The 20806-nt window shown below is 42.1% G+C and overlaps 1 protein-coding gene across 1 annotated transcript; it reads left to right on the forward strand.

Annotated features, from left to right (window-relative positions):
- Positions 1–2704: 2704 nt before the first annotated feature.
- Positions 2705–6899, forward strand: ABRACL (ABRA C-terminal like). The gene is made up of 3 exons (XM_069852004.1): positions 2705–2785; positions 5261–5327; positions 6479–6899. Exons 2-3 carry the CDS (start codon positions 5267–5269, stop codon positions 6661–6663), a joined length of 246 nt encoding a protein of 81 aa, XP_069708105.1. The 5' UTR covers positions 2705–2785; positions 5261–5266; the 3' UTR covers positions 6664–6899.
- The last annotated feature ends 13907 nt before the right edge of the window (positions 6900–20806 follow it).

Consider the following 20806-nt stretch of genomic DNA (forward strand, 5'->3'; position numbering starts at 1 on the left):
GATACAACTGGAAGCATGTCAACAATAAACCAGAAGATAAGCACTTTTATTCTGTATTGCTAAGCAACTGGAATACTTGCGATATCTGCTAACATACTAATTAGATTCTCTTTTAAAAGATTTATCTCAATTTTCAGATTTTCCTTAAGTGTCTCTTCTTTTTACTGTAGTATTTAGCATTGTGTTGGCCTACAAAATGAAAATCTTAGGAAATGCAGTATGCCTTAATTTAAGCACATACACCATCATATGCTCACAGCATCAATGCTCCTCAGATTCTACATTTTTCTGAGAATTCTCCACTGTCTTTTGATTTAATTCAGACAGAATGAAGTTTCATTAAAGTCATTATCGACTCAGGAATGTAGCCTTTTCAATCTTAATTTGTTTTCCTAACTATCAAGTTTGTTTGTTTGTTTTTAAATAAAGAGCACCCCTTACTGATGTTAAATACATCTAGTCTGTTTGAGAAAATGTTTTGATACGCTATCACCTGCTGAACACATAGCTCCTTGAACAGAAAGCAACATTGGAGTTTTTTTACTAACCAAAGATTCTTTTGCTGATAAATAGTGATTATTCCAAGGAAAAGTTAATCTTATAAGAACACCAACATCAAAAAAATCCCTTGGAAAAGAAAAGGTCTTGAACTCCAGTCATACATCCCTGGACTGATAAAAATGCAATCTTCTCAGCGTCATTTCCACTGTGCAAATCAATTTATCTAGCTGCAGATTCTGCCAAACAAACCCTAGCAGAGCTTGCTGTAGTGGTTTAAGGTGCTGTTAGCTATTTATTCATCCTTACATCAGGGATGGAAGAATGTAGTAAGGGAGGAGACCTAACCAGCACAGCCCACAGTCTGAGAAAGTATCTCAGTCTCCCTTTCGGAAGCTAATGCATGAAAATGTGAATCGCAAGGGCTGGAAATAGCTTCTCACACCAACTGCGCCTTACAGGCAGTCATGCCGGATAAGAAGGTGGGGGAGACAGCTGGGACCAGCAATGCCTTGAGCTGCGCCAGTGAGAATTTTCTGGAGACATTTGGTGTGAGCCTCAGTGGGTTGGCAACAGCCTCCTTGCTTTGTAGGAGTTAATGCCTGTGTCCTTGAGAGAAGAGATGGAAGCATTTCCATGAGGTAAAGAGGAAGCAAGAGAGACAAGAGCAGTAGTGAATACCAAGATACAAGACAGAAAAAATGAAATTGCCTGCTCTCCACACTGTGGGGTGCAAGGACTTGGTACTGAATAAAAAATGACATAAACTGCAACATGATATGGCACTTTTGGGACACGGTTTAGTAGAAATGGTGCTGTTGGGCTGATGGTTGGACTGGATGATCTTCTGTCTTTTCCAACCTCAATGAGTGTGTGATTCTATGATTCTATTCATTTATTGAAGGTAAATGATGTTAACCTCACTCATTCACTTCCTCTGGAAAAAGAACTGTTTTTCCAGAAGAAAACAAATGTGGGGGCATAAGAAGACAATATGGAATGGTCTCACTTGAGGAAGCCAATGAGGATGGAGATTATGAAGAAATTGTATTGTGAGAAACACTGATTCACTGGTAAAATATTGAAAAGGACAAAGTCTTTGAAACAAAAACAATAATATTTTTATTTTACAGTTCAGCACAGAATCGGATGCCCTTCTAAAAAAGGCATCCCATCTTACAAAAGCAGTAGGTATATACACTAGTTTTAGACAAAGATCTGTGTAAGTTCTCAAAGAATGTTTATTTTTTAGGTTATCCAACCATGTCTAGAGACTCTCTTCAGGTTACCTCCTGACCCAAGACAACTACATCTCACGTCAGTTAAGCACATCAATAAATTCTCACAGCCCTAAAACAGGTTATCTCTTGACCTAAACCAGCTACATCTTACAAGACAGGCTGAGAGACTTAAGAGTTGGGGTTGTTCAGCATGGAGAAGAGAAGGCTCCAAGGAGACTGTATAGCAACCTTCCAGTACCTGAAGGGGCTACAATAAAGCTGGGAAGGGACTATTTACAAAGGCTTGTAGTGATAAGCCAAAGGGCAATGGGTATAAACTCGGGAGGGGCAGATTTAGACTAGATATAAGGAGGAATTTCTTCACTATGAGTGATGAGGCACTGGCATGGGTTTCCCTGTGGCTGCCCCATCCCTGGAGGTGTTCAGGGCCAGGCTGGATGGGGCCTTGGGCAGCCTGGGCTGGTGGGAGGTGTCCCTGCCCATGGCAGGGCGGGTGGAACTGGATGATCTTTAAGGTCTCTTCCAACCCAAATTAATCTATGATTTTATGATTCTCTGATTCTAATTAAACACATCCATAAGCTCTTGCAACTCTAAGAGATACTTTATTCTTTCAGGTTATTCATCCATGTCTGGAGATTGTCTGCATATTCTCTCTTGATACAAGACAGGTTTATATGACATGATAATTAAGCAGACAAAGCAGCTGCGGCAAAACTTATCAACTAATTCTCACAGCATGGAAACAGAAGGTGACCGCAAGACCCCGGTGCGTTCTGCTGAGAGCTGACCTGCTGCAAGAGAGGGCGCTACGGGCCGGCCGCCCTCGGCAAGCGCTTTACCTACCCAACGCTCTAACGCCTGAACCACCCGCAGCACGAGGGCGCCGGCGCAGCAGCCGAGGAGCCGCCCCCAGCGGCGGCGGAGCCCGAGGGCGCCGGGGCGGGGCGGGGGGGGCGGCGCAGGCCGGCGGCCCCGGAGGGCGAGCGGGGAAAGGGACCGTGCCCGGCGAGGAGCCATCGGCCGCGGGGGCTGCGGCGGGAGAGGTCGGTGGCAGGGGTGTGGTTAGTCCTCAGCGTAAAGAGGATGTGGAGCTGTTGGAGCGGGTCCAGAGGAGGGCTACAAGGATGATCGGGGGGCTGGAGCATCTTTCATATGAGGACAAGCTGAGGGAGTTGGGGTTGTTCAGCCTGGAGAAGAGAAGGCTCCGAGGAGATCTTATAGCGACCTTCCAGCACCTGAAGGGGCTGCAGGAAAGCTGGGGAGGGACTGTTCACAAAGGCTTGTGGTGATAGGACAAGGGGCAATGGGTGTAAAGTGGAGAGGGGTAGATTTAGACTAGATAAAAAGAAGAATTTATTCACTATGCGGGTGGTGAGGCCCTGGCACAGGTTGCCCAGGGAAGCTGTGGCTGCCCCATCCCTGGAGGTGTTCAAGGCCAGGTTGGATGCGGCCTGATCTAGTGGGGTGTCCCTGCCCAGGGCAGGGGGGTTGGAACTAGATGATCTTTAAGGTCCCTTCCAACCCAAATTATTCTATGATTCTATCTGTTTGTGCTCAGGAGCTTCCAGCTGACAAAGAGAAGTTCAGTTTTTCCTGCCACGTACTGAAAACCCACGCTGGCTTCCAGCCATGTGTTGGCATCACGGGTGCTAGAGTTCAATAGTTCGCATGCTTTGACAACTGACCACTTTGGATAGCTGGCATCTCAAGTGTATAGCAATATAAAGTAAATATTTAGGTGTTCTTAGAATACCCAGCATTCCTTCTTCCTTTTGTGGTTCTCTGGTCTTGAAAGTGTTGTGTAATGTCGAGTTTTTGGTTTTTTTGAATTAACCTCAATGTTGCTATTTAAACTGACAGTGTATGTGTATGATGGAAAAGAATTTTAAATTAACATCAATTTGAAGAGTGAAAACAAAAAATATCCTTTAAAGTTAAAAGAATATCATGGAAGAGAAGCTAATTATGCCCAAAATATTAGTAATGTGAGCTTTTTGGTAGGTGGGTTATGTTTTCCCCAGTGACTTGTAACAATTTATTTAGGGCTCAGTTAAACAAAATCTAAGAGTCTGTAGACTTCATCTAAGGCAATTAAAATTCTGCAGCCCTGCTGCCATGCCCTTCTAAGGCAGCTTTGTCGAGGTGGCGTACAGGCACCATATCCTGTTGGGATGTTACGTGTTAGCCTGTTAATGCTCATTTGAGTGTTTCCTGTTACCATGCGTTAAGTGTGAGAAGACTGTGGTTTGGACGGGGTTTTGCCCAAAACACATGCTGATTCTGAATTGGCTCAATTTTGCATGTTAAAAAGACAAATTTTTCCAAGTGGATTTTGGAGCTGAAAATCAGACCCTGCTATGAGGTGTTTTGCTTGTTGGATAAATGATGAGAGTCAGGAGGTGGAACTATGTCACTCTTACCTATTTTAACTAAAAAAAAAAAAGAAGAAAAGGAGGCAAATTAAGATACATCCAGATGTCAATTTTATCTGTGCAGAAATCCTGATTTCTTGAACAGCAGAAACTGCTCACTGAGCCCCTTCCCGACAGTGCTCCAGAAGCTATCTCCATAGCTTTTGTTCCATCCTGTGTTGTTAGCATTTCTGGATGCTGCACTGCAATGCTTTGCTTAAGGACTTTCACATCTAAAGGTTTCATTGTGTTGGTGCAGCTTTGCACAACGTAGGTGCCAAAACACCTTTCAGATGCCTGCAGTTATTGACCATGGATGCTTTGTAGCCAAACAGTGTTTTGTGCAACTGTAGTGTTGCCATCTACTAAGTTGTGTGTGGCTAAACTGTTCCTTCTAAGGCACTGGTGCCCATTGGCGAAAATCGCTGTGTTTCTAAGCAAAGAGATGCCCAGGGTATGTTTGGCAATGTTGCGGTTCCTTGGTCACTATGAATGGAGATGAATGTTGGCATTCTTAGGAGACACTTGCATAGTTTGTCTCTGGTTCAATTCCACTGTCATTAGCAGGTGTGCAGTAGCCACTGTCCATTCAGGCACCGTGTGTATAGACCTGCTGTAACCATCTGGATGTCTGCAGTATCTTGCCAGGATAAGTGGAAAGCTATGGTGTGGTTAAAAACACAAATCTACCACATATCCCAGAGAGGAATTTAAAGGAATGTGTTCCATTTTTATTGAAGGCATTGACAGCTGAACTAAACCTATGACATTACCAGGATGCTACGATTCTGTGACAGGCTAAGCTCATTCTTTCAAACAAACAACCCTTCTTGCCCTGACCTTTCTGCATATTTTGTATTTTGAGAGTAGCTCATTGTATTTGTGCTTAGAATGTTCCAAGGCTGTAGTTTCTGTTCACTTCCCCTCAAATGTGAAGGTGTGGAGGCACTTTATTTGTGCAACACTGGAATCTCAGATTATCCTGTAGCCTTGTGTCTCCAGGCTACTGGGATTTACAAAGTGCTGTGACATTCCTGATGAACTTGGCACAGGCTATGAGGGCACAGGTCTCCTAATAACTTTATCAAAATTTGTTTTACTTTTTAGACCACAATGAATGTGGAACATGAAATTAGCCTCCTAGTTGAGGAGATTCGGCGGTTGGGAACCAAAAGTAAGTGTTTTAATATCTCTGACCATATAGATGTAGTTATGTTATACATACATGTGTGTATATGACATTTGTGGCATACAGAGGTTATATTAACCTATGAACTTGGCAAATCTAATTCAGCAGGCTCAGGTAACCTGAAAACTTGCATATATACTTAATGTTGGGCTGTATGGTACTCCCTGTGTCCGGCCCATCCTTTAAAGTAGTTCTTTTATGGAGTTAAACATTTAAGCCTCTACAGCACAGAGGATGTAGGCCTGAAATCCTGCTCCCACTAAAATCAACTGCAAAGTTAGCCTTTTCTTCACACTTACACTACTTGTTACAGCCGTCAAAGAAGATAGTCACACCTTTTATTCCCAGCTCCTTCCTTAATAACTTCTGAACATCAGAATTCATGCTCTTCAATTCTGTTCATTATAGTATTCTTCAGAAGGAATTGATCTCTATACCTAAAATTAATCCAGGGGTTAAAGTTGTAGTCCCAACCTGGCTTAGAAGGTAACCTTTTCTTTTAAGATTGTTTTTCATTGTTAAAACTTCTCTTTCTTTACAAATACTTGTGCAATTTGTGGATGTGCTGCCTGCTCATATATTTCAGTTCTGATGCAATTTCCTTCAGTTCCATTTGCTTTTCAGAACCTAAATGGATACATAGATCTTGCATTTTGTATGACTGCATCTACCTTTTAAGAGTAACATAGCTCACCTTCAAATATATTTTAAAATTACTGCTTTGTGTGAGAAATTAATTCACATTGCAGTTTTTTTTCAGTGTGAACTTTAAATATTTAGAAGTGAAAAAAATTTGAAAAAAGTTAACATTTTAAAAAATTAAAACTAATTTCCTCATTTTGTTTTGAAGAGGTTCAATAGACTGTGCTAGTTACAGGTTTCAGAAAATCATCAGTAAAAATAAACAGGCAGATATGTGGTCCTTGATATGAGTTGTTGGAAAAAAAGGAAAGTCATACCAGGTGGGAGTTCTGCCTACTATTTATCGTCAGCATTCATAATACGTTCCCTGATAAATGGGGAAACACTATGAGGTTTACTTTCAATATTCTCATTGCATGTCACCTTTTTTTCCTCAGTAATCTCCAAACTGAATGAAAATCTGCTTGTATTTTCTTGTTATATCTTTGGTACAGACGCTGATGGACAAGTGAGCGTGAAATTTGGTGTGCTCTTTGCTGATGAAAAGTGTGCCAACCTCTTTGAAGCCCTAGTGGGAACTCTTAAGGCTGCAAAACGCCGGAAGATTGTCACTTATCAAGGGGAGCTGCTTTTACAAGGTGTTCATGACAATGTTGATATCATGCTGCTGCAGGACTGATGCAGTGTTTCAGCTATGCATTAGCGGAATTGTTTGAGACAGTGACTTGAATCCTCTGAATAAGGCTGATCATTCCAAGGTGTTTTGATGCATTTTCTATATCTTTATAGTCAAAAGGAAACTGTCCTATTTTGGAAACATTCCCTTTTGTAATTCTTCCTAAAATGGTACTGTGTGTGAGTAAGGTTAAAGGTGCCAGATCTATCTCTTTTATTAAAAAGAAGATTCTCAGGTAATACTTTCAAATGTCTGGATGTTATTTTCAACATATGAAGGAGGTGACTGGTAATTTAATGTTTACAAATCAAAATGTGCCATGAAAGTATAAAATAAAAGCACATACTTACCTAGTTCTTATTGCTGTTGTTTCTCTTTCTGTTTGCATTCTGATATGAAAACAAACTGAATTCTTGTAAGGAACACAGTTAAGTAACTATACAGTGAGATAGAAATAATTTTGTAGCATGATTCAGATGAAGAGTGGCGGTCCTTCACAGTGACCACAAAAAGCCATGAATGATAACTGTACCTGATTCATGTCTGGCAGTGTAATATGCTTTCATTTTTTGTCCTCTAGACTTTCGAAGGAAGTTGATGAGGAGCTCCCCAAGTGCTTTCATGCAGCTTTAACCAGAAGATAGTACAGCAGCTTCAGTTTGTGATTATTTTCCTCACAGAAATCATACTTTCCCTAAATCACTCCAGGTGGAAAGTGAGAGTGGAAAAAAAAAGCCCTTTGGATTGTTTCCTAGCTTAATGCTGGTACTTAGAAGGTAAAAATGCTTCCTCCAGTAAGGAGAAAGGATTGCTGCACGAAGAAAGTAGCAGTGGGTGAGCAAACTGCTTACTGCCTTGTGCTTTCACTTTGCAGCTGCAGCTCTTAAAGTTGCAGAATGTGTGAATTTCCCTTTACTTAGCAGCCTTTTACAAGAGCAAAATGCCTGAAAAGTGTCTCCTTATTTCTAGATACAGGAAATGCACACATGGTTATGGAATCTCTACAAAGCTCTGTAATTCCAGCTGCTGCCCCTTTCATCTTTGTTTGCTCTACTTGGTGCAACAGGAAGACAACTTGAATCCTGTGTGCAAACAGATCTGGGCTGTCTCTGCCTGTGCTGGCCCCAGAATCTGGAGAGCAGGGAATTGATACGCAGAGAAACTTGAGCTGTCTGGGTCCAAGCCAGCTGGAACAAAGAAGCAGAGAAGGAGCTCTGCACAGCTTACTGGCTCCAGTGCTGTGTCACTCCAATGCAACTATTCTGCTTCCAGACCTGAGCTGACAAGTGCCTACACCGCTGTGCTGCACAGATGTAAAAAAGACGGACCAAGACACAGGCTTTCTGCCCTAGGGGTAAGACCAGACAGCTCTGCCTTACCAGACAACTGCAGTTGGCTTTTCCTCTTCCTCTGTTTTGTCCAAAGCCTGAGTCATTGCCTGGCTTTGTTGGATAGCTTGAGTATGCTGACAGATACTGCGTGCTTTGTGGTTGAGTTGCTGGTTCTGGTACGGGAGGGCATCAGCCTGCCTCAGCCAGGATATAGTTTTCTGTGTGTGTTTGCAACAGCTTTTTAAGTGCTGAAGGGGCCTCTTGTCTTGAAAATTTAGGTGCCAGTAAGTTTAAGACTCAGTGCTGTGTTGCAGCTGAGATGTAACTATGAAGAGACCTTTGTGTGTCTCTTATTTTATATTTACACTCTTAACAATGCTAATACATGATTCAGGGCTTCTGGGAACACTGTGTAGCAAGGGACAGAGAAACTTGGCACAAAACAAATCTGTAACAACTGGAGGGAAGTGTAACTGTGTACTGACTGGAGGAGTTGAGATTACTTTTCCCTCTGTTTCTGGAAGTAGAAACGGAATAACATGAACAAGGATGTATATTCAAGAACTTGCCCTCGCTGCAATTCTTAATGTGTCTACTGCCTCCCAAATTGTGTAGGCTTCTTCAGGTTATATACAAGCACTGATGACTTCTTGTCTGTATTTTTATTTTTTTTTTTCAGTGAAAAATGAAATGCTAACGTTGTTTCACATGTGTAAGACCACACCTCTGTTAAGAATATAATTACCACAGCAAATGGCCTGGACTTAAGAGGTAGTTCCTAGAGCACTTGACACAATAGTAGAAGAGCAAACTGGGGAAGGCGTTACCGGGTTTGTAAACAGCAGGACAATCACCAGTCCCCTGTGATGGTTTTGTGACCTTGCCAGCCATGGGTCTGAAGTAAGTTTGTAAGTCAACCAGGAAAACCAACGATTCCAAACCAGCAAGTCATTGTCCTGACAGCTGGGAAGTAGGAAGATTACAGAAATCTTTCACAGCGGCATAAAATAGTGGTCAGTAGAGCAGTTACCTGCCTATAACAATGCTGGGATATCAGTAAAAGAGTAGCTTAGCTAATTCAGTCTCCATCTGTAAGCTTTGAGAGCATGGTAGAACCTCAAAGGGAGGTTAGATGAACTCCAGGCAAATCTAGCTGGTACAATTTAGGATGTTACCTCTGTATGTCTTCTGCAGGGACTGTTAGAGTAACTGGTGGACTGGAGTGTATGTGCTCACCTCAGCTGTTTCCATGCAAAATTGTGACTGGAGATCAACATGCTTTTCAGAGGAGTTTTGTCTAAGCTGTGAAGGTGCTGAGGTGCAGATTTGCATAACCTCTGGTGAGGGAGGGGGTAACATCTTAAACTTTGCAGCTATTTCTCTTGTGAGCATAGGTTTTTGCTGAGAACTTGAGTGAAGGAAGCGTTGAAAAGTATATGAAGTATCTTTTACATGCCTCTCATGTTGGAATGAATTTTGAAAATGCATGTTTTGTTTTGTTCGTGTCTCATCTCCCCCCCAAAGCTTTGCTGAAGTGTTCTTTCCGCTTCAAGGGATTTCTCTCTGTGACAGAAATATCACTTCTGCCATTCATATCTGTGTAAGGTTGATTATCTTTACTTAGTTTCTTTGTCACAGAAAACCCTTGAAGGAACAAGAGTAAGAGGAGCAGGAAGTTCTTACACCCTGAAAACTGATTACGTTGCCACTGATACCTGGCAGTTTTATTTTAAAATAGTTGGATATTTGAGAAGTAGGCTGAGATTCTCCACTGCTTCAACAGCACAAAGTGACTATTAAGCATGTTCAAACAGTTGTAGAGCCTTTAAGATCATGCAGCCTGAACCAATGAATGCCACATGACTGGCCTTATGGCTCGATATCAAAACACTAACCATTAATGATATATTTGTATCACCTTCACCTAGTATAAAAGAACAGTTTCAAAGGTTTGGTCTACACCCTGCAGAATAATTTGTCTTCGGAGTTGCCTGAAAATCCTTTGTTTGATAATTGTCATGGTTGCAAGGACTTAAAAGAAGCAGGAAAACCCAACATGCATTTCTCTTGTAAGCTGATGCAGTCAATAATTTTGCAAAATTTATGTTCTCATTCATGTCCTTTTCAGGTAAAAATGGAATGTTTAATCTGTAATGGATTTCTTTTTCTGATGTGTAAGAATGTGATTCATTCCAAAGCCAGCCATGAAGAGCCTTGAATTGCTTAACAAAGCAGTTTGAAGGAAAATGAACCCGTAGACCAAAAACGTATGGTTTGCAACCCAAAAGATGATGATATATGCCAAAATACTCTGCTTTGTTTTGGATTTTTTTCTGCTTCTCTACAGGCAAGTCAATTTTTACCTTGGAAACTGGCCAATAAGCTTATGAAAAAGACCCAAACTGTTCCCTTTGGTGGAAATATTACATATCAGAGAAAAACACAAGGACAAAAGAACTGTTTAGTGCTCTCCAATGCATGCAGATAGGGTCCAAGTCAAGAGTGTTAATATTACAGGTGATGCTGAAAAACAACTGTCTGCCTTTGCTGAAAGGTCCAACACCCATAGCAACTTAGATCTAAGGATTTGACTTTCAAGGCAAGATGTCTTTAGCTTTTTGATCTGAAATGACATTCTCAAAGAAAATGAATAGCTGGTTGAAAAGTTGCTCCAATACAATGATTTCAAGGAATCCGTATAGTCAATATTTCCAGGCACTCCTTTTAAAAAAAAAACAAACACAAAAAAACCCCACTAAAGAAACCAAGCCAGTTGAATGAGTTAGTTAAGAGTAAGTGCTTGATAGTGTTTCTAGAAAGCTGGTGTTTTTACGATCTAGCTACAAACTGCTTAACGTGAAATTGTTCTAATAAAGTTTTCCTGAGAGTGGCAGTTCAGTTCTGCCACTCTGAGTTCAGCTTTAGCCACAAGTGCACTATATGGATGCATATTTAAGCAGCTGAAGCTAGTCTCCTGGCAGGTATTTTGAATAATGCACCAGAAGAAGCATTATCTTGTGGCGTAGCCTGGATGTCATTGCAGATTATGCTTATCTCTGCCAGAGCACCTGAGTGACTCTGGGAGGTTAAATACCAGGCTGGTACCTGGAGAGGGAGTCGTGTGATCTACAAACACACTCCAGAGTCTTGTCAGATCAGATCCAGATCAAAGCTGCTTTCAGAGAAATACTTTAGAGTCAGACCTGAGCATTTTCCAGTACTGCATTTTCGCAAATACAGTAGCATTATGCCCACCGCCTTGCTCCTTTTTGGAGCTTATTCCTTCACAACCAGTGCAAGCTCAGTGACACTAAGAGCCTTACGGCCACCTTGCCACCCTTAAAGCTGTTTTCCAGAGAGAACAACAGTATACACCATGTATTTGCATATGCATATTATGCATATGTATTGTTACAATACAAACTCAAAACCTGACTATTTTTTTTCCCCAGTGGGATAGTATTCGGTAAATGACAATTATGTTTGAATGGGAATATACTCAGCTGTATTTTCTGGTCTTTGCTGAGTATGCAAAATGCCTCAGAAGATGACATCATAATAATTGAGAGTTTGTATCTTGCGGAATTAGATCTTCTGGGAAGCTTTGGTGATAGAAGACACATTATTGCCCAGTCTTTATTGGTTTGGAGGCCTGGGTATGTCTCTGTATATAATGTTTCAAAAAGCTCCCTTTATAAAGTTGTATTTTGGAGCACAGTATGGTTTTCTTGGAAATCAGCTTTCAGTTTTCTCAGGAAAGAGAAATAAAAAGGCAACAGCAGTTGAAGGCACTCACCACCATTCACCAGGAGTTCAAGACTATGTAGCAGCTAACACAGAAGTCAAGATCCAAAGATGGTAGTAATTGTGTTATGGGTAACTTTGGTGACGTTTGAGTACCTGACTTTGGTTGTTTTTGAGTATTGCGTCCATTTCTGGAATCCTCAACATAAGAAGGATATGGAACTTTTGAAAAGGGCCCAGAGGAGGGCTATGAATATGATCAGGGCTGGAGCACCTCCGCTATGAGGACAGGCTGAGACAGTTGGGGTTGTTCAGCCTGGAGAAGAGAAGGCTCCAGGGACACCTTATAGCGACCTTCAAATATCTGAAGGGGGCCGACAAGAAAGCTGGGGAGGGACTTTTTACAAAGGCATGTAGTGATAGGATGAGGGGAAATGGCTTTAAATTGGAAGGGGGAAAATTTAGACTAGATATTAAGATGAAATTCTTCTCAATGAGGGTGGTGAGACACTGGAAGAGGTTGCCCGGGGAAGTTGTGGATGCCTCCTCCCTAGAAGAGTTCAAAGCCAGGTTGGTTGGGGCCTTGAGCAGCCTAGTTTAGTGGGAGGTGTCCCTGCCTGTAGCAGAGGGGTTGGAACTGGATGATCTTTAATGTCCCTTCCAACCCCAGCTATTCTATGATTCTTAATTCAGTATGTGATTCATAACATCTGTAAGCTACTCAGGTTGATCCAAGTCCACAGGCATCTAAGAGGTGGCTGGAAAACTTTGCTGAGAACCTAAAATCAGGTGAGCCTTCATATACCCAGAGGCATTGCCACTTTGTTTGTGCTGGATGCCAAAGTGCCTGTCCCAGATTTATGTCCATGGGGAATCAGCACACATCCACACATAAACTCTCCTGGGATCTGTGCTGGGAAGCATGGTCACTGAGTAGTGCTCATGCCTATACAGAAATGTCTGGAATTTTCTTCTTAAGAGTCTACTAAGAGACCTTTCATTATCTCGGCAAATGGATCTGGCTGGAAGGGGACAGGAGCATCTGCAGTGGGTGAGCATGAGTTGCTACTAGACCCTGTGTGCTTACTCCCTGCATGGCATGTGGTGTGCTGAAAAACATGTCAGGAGATGAAATCACTGTGTAAAAGACAGCCTTGGGCTCCTTGGGAAGTTGGTCTTTGCTTTTGTATTCCCGACACTAAGACTAAACAGTTTGCTCTGAGTCAGGAGTCAGATTCCCTAACCTGTATCTAACTTCGTGCTGCGGAAAACAACGCATGCTCTATGTGCTTACATTTGTATTGTATTACATTCAAGCAAGCCCAGCCAGCTGGCCCAATAGCAGGGAACTGCTGTAGTGAGACTTCTCAGAATTGTTTTCTTCTCTATAAACACATTTGGCAGTTTATGAATCATAGAATATCTCAAGTTGGAAGGGATCCTAAGTTTGTAGCATACGTCAGCTTGATTCCCTCTCGAATACCTTGCATGGTGAGAAAAAGAGCTCTGAAACATGTTTGGGACCCTGTTCATAGATGTGTGCCCTAGGAAGGGTCTCGACAGCTTTGTTGAACATTACTGAACACACCTCATCTTAAAAGTATAACAATATGCAGCCCAGAAAATGAAAGGTTAAACAAATGGCAATACTACATTCTCACTATCATCACTAAGTTTAAGCCTGTAACCTATGTGCTTCCCTTACATTTTTAAGACACCCAGCAGGCTTAGCATTAGGATGTGAAAGTCAAACCTTCCCCTCTGCAATCTGCAGCCTGAGCACTGGCAGGACATGGCAGTGGGATGCAGCCAGGGGTGAAACGTGCCCTCGACTTCTGCAGAAGGGAAACCGAAACCAGTTCACTTCAGCAGAAGCAAGGGGAAGTAAATGGTATAAACAGTGCAAAGTAAATGATACTGTGAATTTGTGTTTTATTGCAATCCAGACTGATAGTGATCATGCAAGTGTATATTTTATAGTGCTATGTTGATAATCTCAGTTTTAAACAGAAAAAGAAACAGCCCTGGAACTATCTAGAAAAATCCCGACTTGAACTGTACCTTGCAAGCTGCAGGTGTTACTGTCAAGTCTTATGACACTCTTTAAATTTAAGAAACAAAACTAATCATCTTTGCATTGTTAGTTATAGATGATGGCAATAATCTTGGCCAGTTAATGATGTCTTGAGGGCAAATCCAGACAGTTGGCATTTTATCTATTTATAATCATTTTTAAAATGGCAGTGCCATCCCTTCACTCTCTACCTCCCCCACATGCTCAACATTTTATGAGTCAGGGTGCGAAAACATTGAGATACTGATGTAAAGTTGAGGTTTTGGCAAGTTCTTTTGTAAAGAATGCTTGAGATGCTTTTTTTCTGCCTTCATTTTTTTTCTGGCTGTGAATAGGTCATGTTTCCAGGCCACTGTCTGCAGTACAAGGGCAAAGTTTAATAAAAAACTTAAAATCTGAGGGTATTCAATTATTAAGAGGAGGCCACAAGAGAAATACATCTTTTTTTGCATTGAATTTCTAACTGTTTCTGTATTTCATAGGACCTTTATTTTTGCAAATGTTTAGGAGTTAAGGGGCAGTTCACATGCGATCAAACCATGTCAGTGCTGTGGCTATAGAAGCAAGGGAGCAATCATTGTGAAAACACAGGTCTCATTGCTGCACTCACTATTTATGTATGTTCCCAGCCCCAGCACAGGTAGTTTGTGAGTCATTCAGGCTTAACGTCACGATCGTGTAGCTTCATGACCGCAGCAGTTAGGGACATCATACCATTGACCAGACAGTACCATGGCCACAGCTTGGACATACCATCATAGTCTAGATGCATTTGTCTCATGTCAGAGGTTTATACTACTGTTTTAAACCATTAACATTACTGTTTTAAAGAAATACAGCTGGCACGAGTTGTGTTTCAGGTTTAAAGGCTCACTGGGTTAGTACAGCTGTGAAGGCTGCTGGGCGACCTAGTCCCCTGGCAGTGGGAAAGCAGCAATCCTGGGGCGAGAAGCCCAGGCTGAAACTTCTGAATGAGCCTGAGGTCTGGTTGAGTGCTCAGCCCAGTCCTGCCCATGGTTGCAAGACGGGGCTCTGCTCTGGGGACCCTGTTGTCTCTGCCTGGGAAACACACCCATAGGTCCTCCTCATTTGGCAGTTTGCAGTGTGAGGGGTGGGCATGCAGCCTCCACCTCCTACCACTCCGAGATGTGGGTTTTGGGGTGACAGTCCAAAAAAGGCGACTATCTCTGTCCTCGCTGGAGAAAGTAAAGCATGCGTTTGTGTCTTTGTATCAGCAGCAGTCCATTTTGCAGGTCTCTGAGGTTTTTTTTGTGTTAGTTTATATCTCTAGGGTAAACGTTTAAATTAAACAGAATTACATCCCTCCTTGCTCTCTTCCATCCCCTAAAGCATCATAACCCTACCTGTTACATTGCAAAATATCTCCACCTTTGCATAATGAGTAGACAAAATAACCTTTTGAGAGGTCTTAGCCTATAAATCCTAGAAAAAGGTCTTGTAAAGGCAACTAATCACAGAGACCATCCCTGTGGCTTTCCAGGTAGCACCAGAGCTCTTGATGGAAACTCTCTACAGTAAGCATCATAGAATCATAGAATAACCAGGTTGGAAGAGACCCACTGGATCATCGAGTCCAACCATTCCTATCAAACACTAAACCATGCCCCTCAGCACCTCGTCCACCCGTGCCTTAAACACTTCCAGGGAAGGTGACTCAACCACCTCCCCAGGCAGCCTGTTCCTTTGAATTTGTTCATACATGTCATGCCCACCTAGCCAGTCCTAACTGGAACATCTGCTTTACTGATGTAGTGGTGCAAATGATAGTATCACCTAAACTTAAATTTAGTATCTTTCCAGATGATTTTTTCTTGTCAGAGTTTGTTTCCCGCAAATACAACAAAAAGTTTTTTAAAAAAATCCGTATAAGACATTGTTTTGCACCTGGGGTGGTGATGAGATGAAAGAGAGATGGAGAGAGAGAAAGATGATGCAGGGCTCTTTCTGGGTCTCAGTAAGGAGGGCCCAACACAAAATAGATGAATAAAATAGACATTTTAATAAGATAGAACAAAGAGAGGAACACAGATAAGGAGTAATTCTTACCTCCCGTCAGAGGGCGAGCACCCTGCATTTGCACAGCATCAGCAGGCCCCAGATGGACTTACCCATGGCAGATCCTGCCAAGGAAAGGTTGCTCCATTTTGGTCTCTTGAGCTATTAAACAATTTCCTTACAAGAAAACAAGCCTATTCCTAAAGGATGTTTGCAGGAGAACTTGCTGCACTTTCAGATAAAGGCAAGCCCAGACAGGTGACATAATCACTGGTACCAAGTGAGACGCTTCTCTGTTATAAGGAGGTGGCTGAGTTTGTCCCTCAGCCAAGGAATCTGTGCAGCACAACACGCTGGACACGCGGCACGGCAGAGCACAGGCTTGGGACTGCTCAGGTTCACTGTGATGTGGATGATGGAATCCTCAGTGCACAGGGGTCTCCCGGTCAGGATCACTACACAGATGCTTTTGAATCTTTAGTTTATTACTTCTAACAAGCTGCTAAGCTACTTCTTGGCCCACCTCCAATACGAAGTCATTTAACATACTTGTGGCTAAGGGAAGAAAAAATGCATAAGTACTTTCTGTTGTTTTCAAGTAGAGTAACTAGTCTTCCAGAAAACTTGCGTGTTTCACGTGTTGGCGTGGAGCTTAAAGGAGAATTTTTGTCAAATGATAATTTTCTATTATGGAAGAACTATATCATATCACGTAGAGTTAGGATATTAATAGGTACCTAATCCTGCTGGATGTCATGTCCCGTTTCTGTGCTTTCCTATTCTTACAAAGACTCAGTCTTTTCTGATTTTCAAAGCTGCCAGGCACTGTAATGTTGGCCCATGTTACACTGACCCACACGCTTCTTTTCTGCTCTGTCATGTCTAAACTGTCGATTCACTGTCTGTGACGGAACTGTGGTTGCAGTCAGGGAGGAAATCTGTAGCAGTGGCAGCAACACAACTGAGTTATATTTTATAATATTCACTTGCTTTATTCTGAAAGATGTGCTCTTTCCTGCTATGCCCTGCCTTTGCTCTATGCTAAAGTTTCATTTCCTTACACGGTGGAGCAAATGAAGCAAGGAGCCTCATTAATTCCCAGTCTTGCTTCTTTTTATTATTACTGTTCTCACCATATGACAAGATGTCTGTGGGAAAAAAAGAAAAAAAACCCCAACATTTAATTAAAGGTTATCTTCCATTGCACATACACAGGGAGCTAAATTAAGGCTGCATGGAAGATGTCATAATTCTAGAGTGTTTAACCTCAGTCTAGAGCATGTTATGTAAGTGCTGTATGTATGAGCATGTATATACATATTGATAAACTTTACCTCCATATCAATAATCATTTACACCTACAGGTCCTCTGTGAGAAAGATGGATAAGGAGAGTCTCTGGATCCATGTATGAGTTTTTCTTGGTAGCACAGTCCATCTTCCCCTTTTCGAAGGGCTCGTGCTCAATTATTTTGGCAGGATCTTCGTGGTGCAAAAGCAGATGGCAGAAGGACTGCAGTAACCTGAAAAATGCTGTTTGTCATCCAAGCTTGAATTAAACCCCATGGAAGGCAGGCAGAGCACTTGTCACCACTCCCCTCCAGGCTTACAAAGGTATGCTATGAAGCAGAGGTTGCAACTGAGCTCCTCCAAAAAGATCAGATACCTTTTGCAATAGCAAATATTAACCAAGCCAAATATGTATCTCCTGACAACCTGCACATACAAGTCCAGTTTTCTCTCTCATATTATCCTTACTGCTGAGCTAAGTCCCTAATGTAGGGAAACATCTTCAAAAGAAATTTGATAAACTTATAAATGTGGGTTTTTTTCTTTTCTCTGTGGATACAGAATGGCTTTTAGAAGCAAGTGTAATGTTTGAACACATCCGGTCTGATCCAGTGTCACTAATTACATCTTACTGAGTATCACCAATTTACAACTGTTTGTTCCTAAAACCTTTTTAGAGCTTTCCTTACTTGATGCTTCCTATTAGCACAGTACTAGGTCTCAGCATAAATGCAGGTCTGGCATAAATAATAAGTAAACTGGATGCAAGCCATGTTTTCCCTCCCGTTCTCAAGACTTCCTGTGAGTAAGGCTAGAGGACAAGAAGGCAGATGAGAATGTTTTCCTGTTCTCCAGCTGATGTTGCTCATAGGAACAAAGCTGCTGCACTTCAATTGTCTTTCTAATTCCATTTTATAGATATATACAGTTTTGTGGGTGTCCTTCATCTTTCCTTCTTTATCTGCTTATTATAGCCTGGCAATCTTGTGGAAGCAAGAAAATTGTCTCTCCAACTTTTTTCTCCTTGCAGAACAACCCATTCTTTCACCATGGCTTTGCACCTCACAAAGATGGCAAAATGATGTACAATTATTACTAGATCAGAAAAGGTGTTTGTGCTCATTTAGCACAACAGCAGGTGATTACACCATGTGCAAACTGCTGTATAATTAAGCCCAGTGTTTCTAAGTGTATGCAGAACTAGAAAGGGTAAGTTTTACTGGAAATTTTCCAGCAGAAAGTATTTGATTGTGCAGCTTGTACTTTGATGTTTGTTGAACATGTCTCAGTCAGAGCTGTGGGAGAGGGCTCAGCATATTCAAAGCAGTTTGAATCTTTCAAGATCACGTCTGTTTTCCACTTCCAAACCTGATGGTTTCAAATGATCCCCTTCCACCATAGCTGAAATCATTTATGTGTCTTAGCAGTGCTGCAAACTGCAGTCTTCTAGCCTGGAACTCTCCCCCCAAGGTATTAATGCTCCCCAATGATTTCAAATCACTTTGCACACTGTAAAAAGGGCTATATGATTAACTCCCTTAAAAACTCCTTATGTTTGGCGAAGATTTACCTTTAAATCTTAGGCATGTAGAAAGCCAGGCTGATACAAATAACAAGAGGTATCATTTTGTACATTCAAACATGAAAGATATTTCCCAAGCTTTTTGCTCTATCATACGGCTAAACATGTCAGAGTCTATAACACTACTCTCTTGTCTCTTAACTTCGGCAAGTTCTAGTAAAAAAGCCAAGAAAACTGGTGGGATTTTTTTCTTTGGCATAAAATGAAAACTCTGCCACTACTATATTATGCTTCCCTAAACTATATTCTGTTTCTCACTACCCTTTCTTCTCTCTTTTTTGTTCTCCGTGGGCTGTACAGAATCGCATGTTCAGCATGGGGTATTGTGTATACAGACAATGGAGTGGCTCAGCCACCATACAAAGCAGATCCAAAGCTGCATTCAGGGATTAGAGTAGATCTGCCAGAGTTCTCCTTCCTCCTCCTTTTCTATGATCTGGTAAAATGAAGGGACATAAAGTGAGAGCATGTGAGGTTGGATCAGTGGCTTTTGGTGTGTTGGATGGAAGCAGATGGACCTTCCAGATTTGTTGCCAATGGATACAAAGGTATTTGCACAGGTGGAATAAGAATGATCCAGTGTGGAAATTGTCCTGTTTTCCTTTTTAAAAAGAAATGCAGAACAGGCTATCCTTTCACTTTCCAGAAAGAAAAGAGCAAAGACTATTGCTTTCCCTAACCAGCTGCAGGCACAAAATCTGTCCCCTCTACCCTTGTGCACACATATACCACCCTTCACTCACACTGGATCCATCTGGAGATGGACTGTTCCAGCCAGGTTCAAATCCTTGTCTCTTCCTCATATTCATTTTGCTCTATCACACTTGTGTTTCCCCATACAGATGGAGTCCTCACTGGTATACCATAGAATCGCTTGGTTGGAAAAGACCTTTGATTGAGTCCAACTGTACCTGTCCACCACTAAACCATACCCCTAAGCGTTTCATCTACCCATCTTTTAAATACCTACAGGGATGGTGACCCAACCACCTTCCTGAGCAGTCTGTTTCAGTGCCTGATAACCCTTTCAGTGAAGAAATTTTTCCTGATGTCTAATCCGAATCTCCCCTGGCCCAACTTGAGGCCATTTCCTTTCGTCCTATTGCCTGATACTCGGGAGAAGAGACCAACACTCACCTTGCTACAACCTCCTTTCAGGTAGTTTTAGACAGTGATAAGGTCTCCCTTCAGCCTCCTTCTCAAGGCTAAACAACCCCAGTTCCCTCAGCCGCTCCTGATAAGACTTGTTCTCCAGCCTCTTCACCAGTTTTGTCGCTGTTCTCTGGACATGCTCCAGGACATCAATGTCTTTCTTGTGGTGAGGGGCCCAAAACTGAACACAGTATTTGAGGTGCAGCCTTACCAATGCCAAGTACAGGGGCACAGTCACTTCTGTGTCCTGCTGGCCACACTGTTTTTGGTACAAGCCAAGATTGCATTGGCCTTCTTGGCCACCTAGTCACACTGCTGACTCATATTCAGCTGGCTGTCAACCAACACCCCCAGGTCCTTCTCTGCCAGGCAGCTTTCTAGCCACTCTTCCACAGGCCTGTAGCGCTGCATGGGGTTGTTGTGTCCCAAGTGCAGAACTCAGCACTTGGCCTTGTTAGACCTCATCCTGTTGTAGCCTCAGAACTGTGATGAGCTTTGATTGCTGCTGCTAGGCCAATAACTTCAGTTTCCGAATCTTTTCCTTTTCTCCCAGTATGCTAATACAATATTCTCCTTGAGACTAGTCTCTTGAATTTGAATCAGCAGAGTTTTGTCACTAAGCTAGTAATGTCCACAGAGATCTAGTCTTTGATATTAGCCCTCTTGAATTTAAGTACAAATCTGGGTGTTTGCCTTATTCCATCAAGCTGGGGTTAAATTCTGCTGTCAGCACACTGCTGCCACATCACTGCAGTCAATCCCGTTCAGAAGTGTAATATATCAGCTACGTACAATACTTGTGGTGCAAAGAGAAGAGCTTTTTGATAAAAGGACCTCCTTCTGAGTATGTGGCTAGGGGATTTCAGCACCAACCCCAAAAGCAAACAAGATGAACCACATATTTCTTTTTTAGCACAGAGAATTACTGATGTTAGCAGGGTAAATCAACTGTCGGCTC

The sequence above is a fragment of the Phaenicophaeus curvirostris genome, chromosome 2 (genome assembly GCF_032191515.1).
Source record: "Phaenicophaeus curvirostris isolate KB17595 chromosome 2, BPBGC_Pcur_1.0, whole genome shotgun sequence".
Lineage (NCBI taxonomy): Eukaryota > Metazoa > Chordata > Aves > Cuculiformes > Cuculidae > Phaenicophaeus > Phaenicophaeus curvirostris.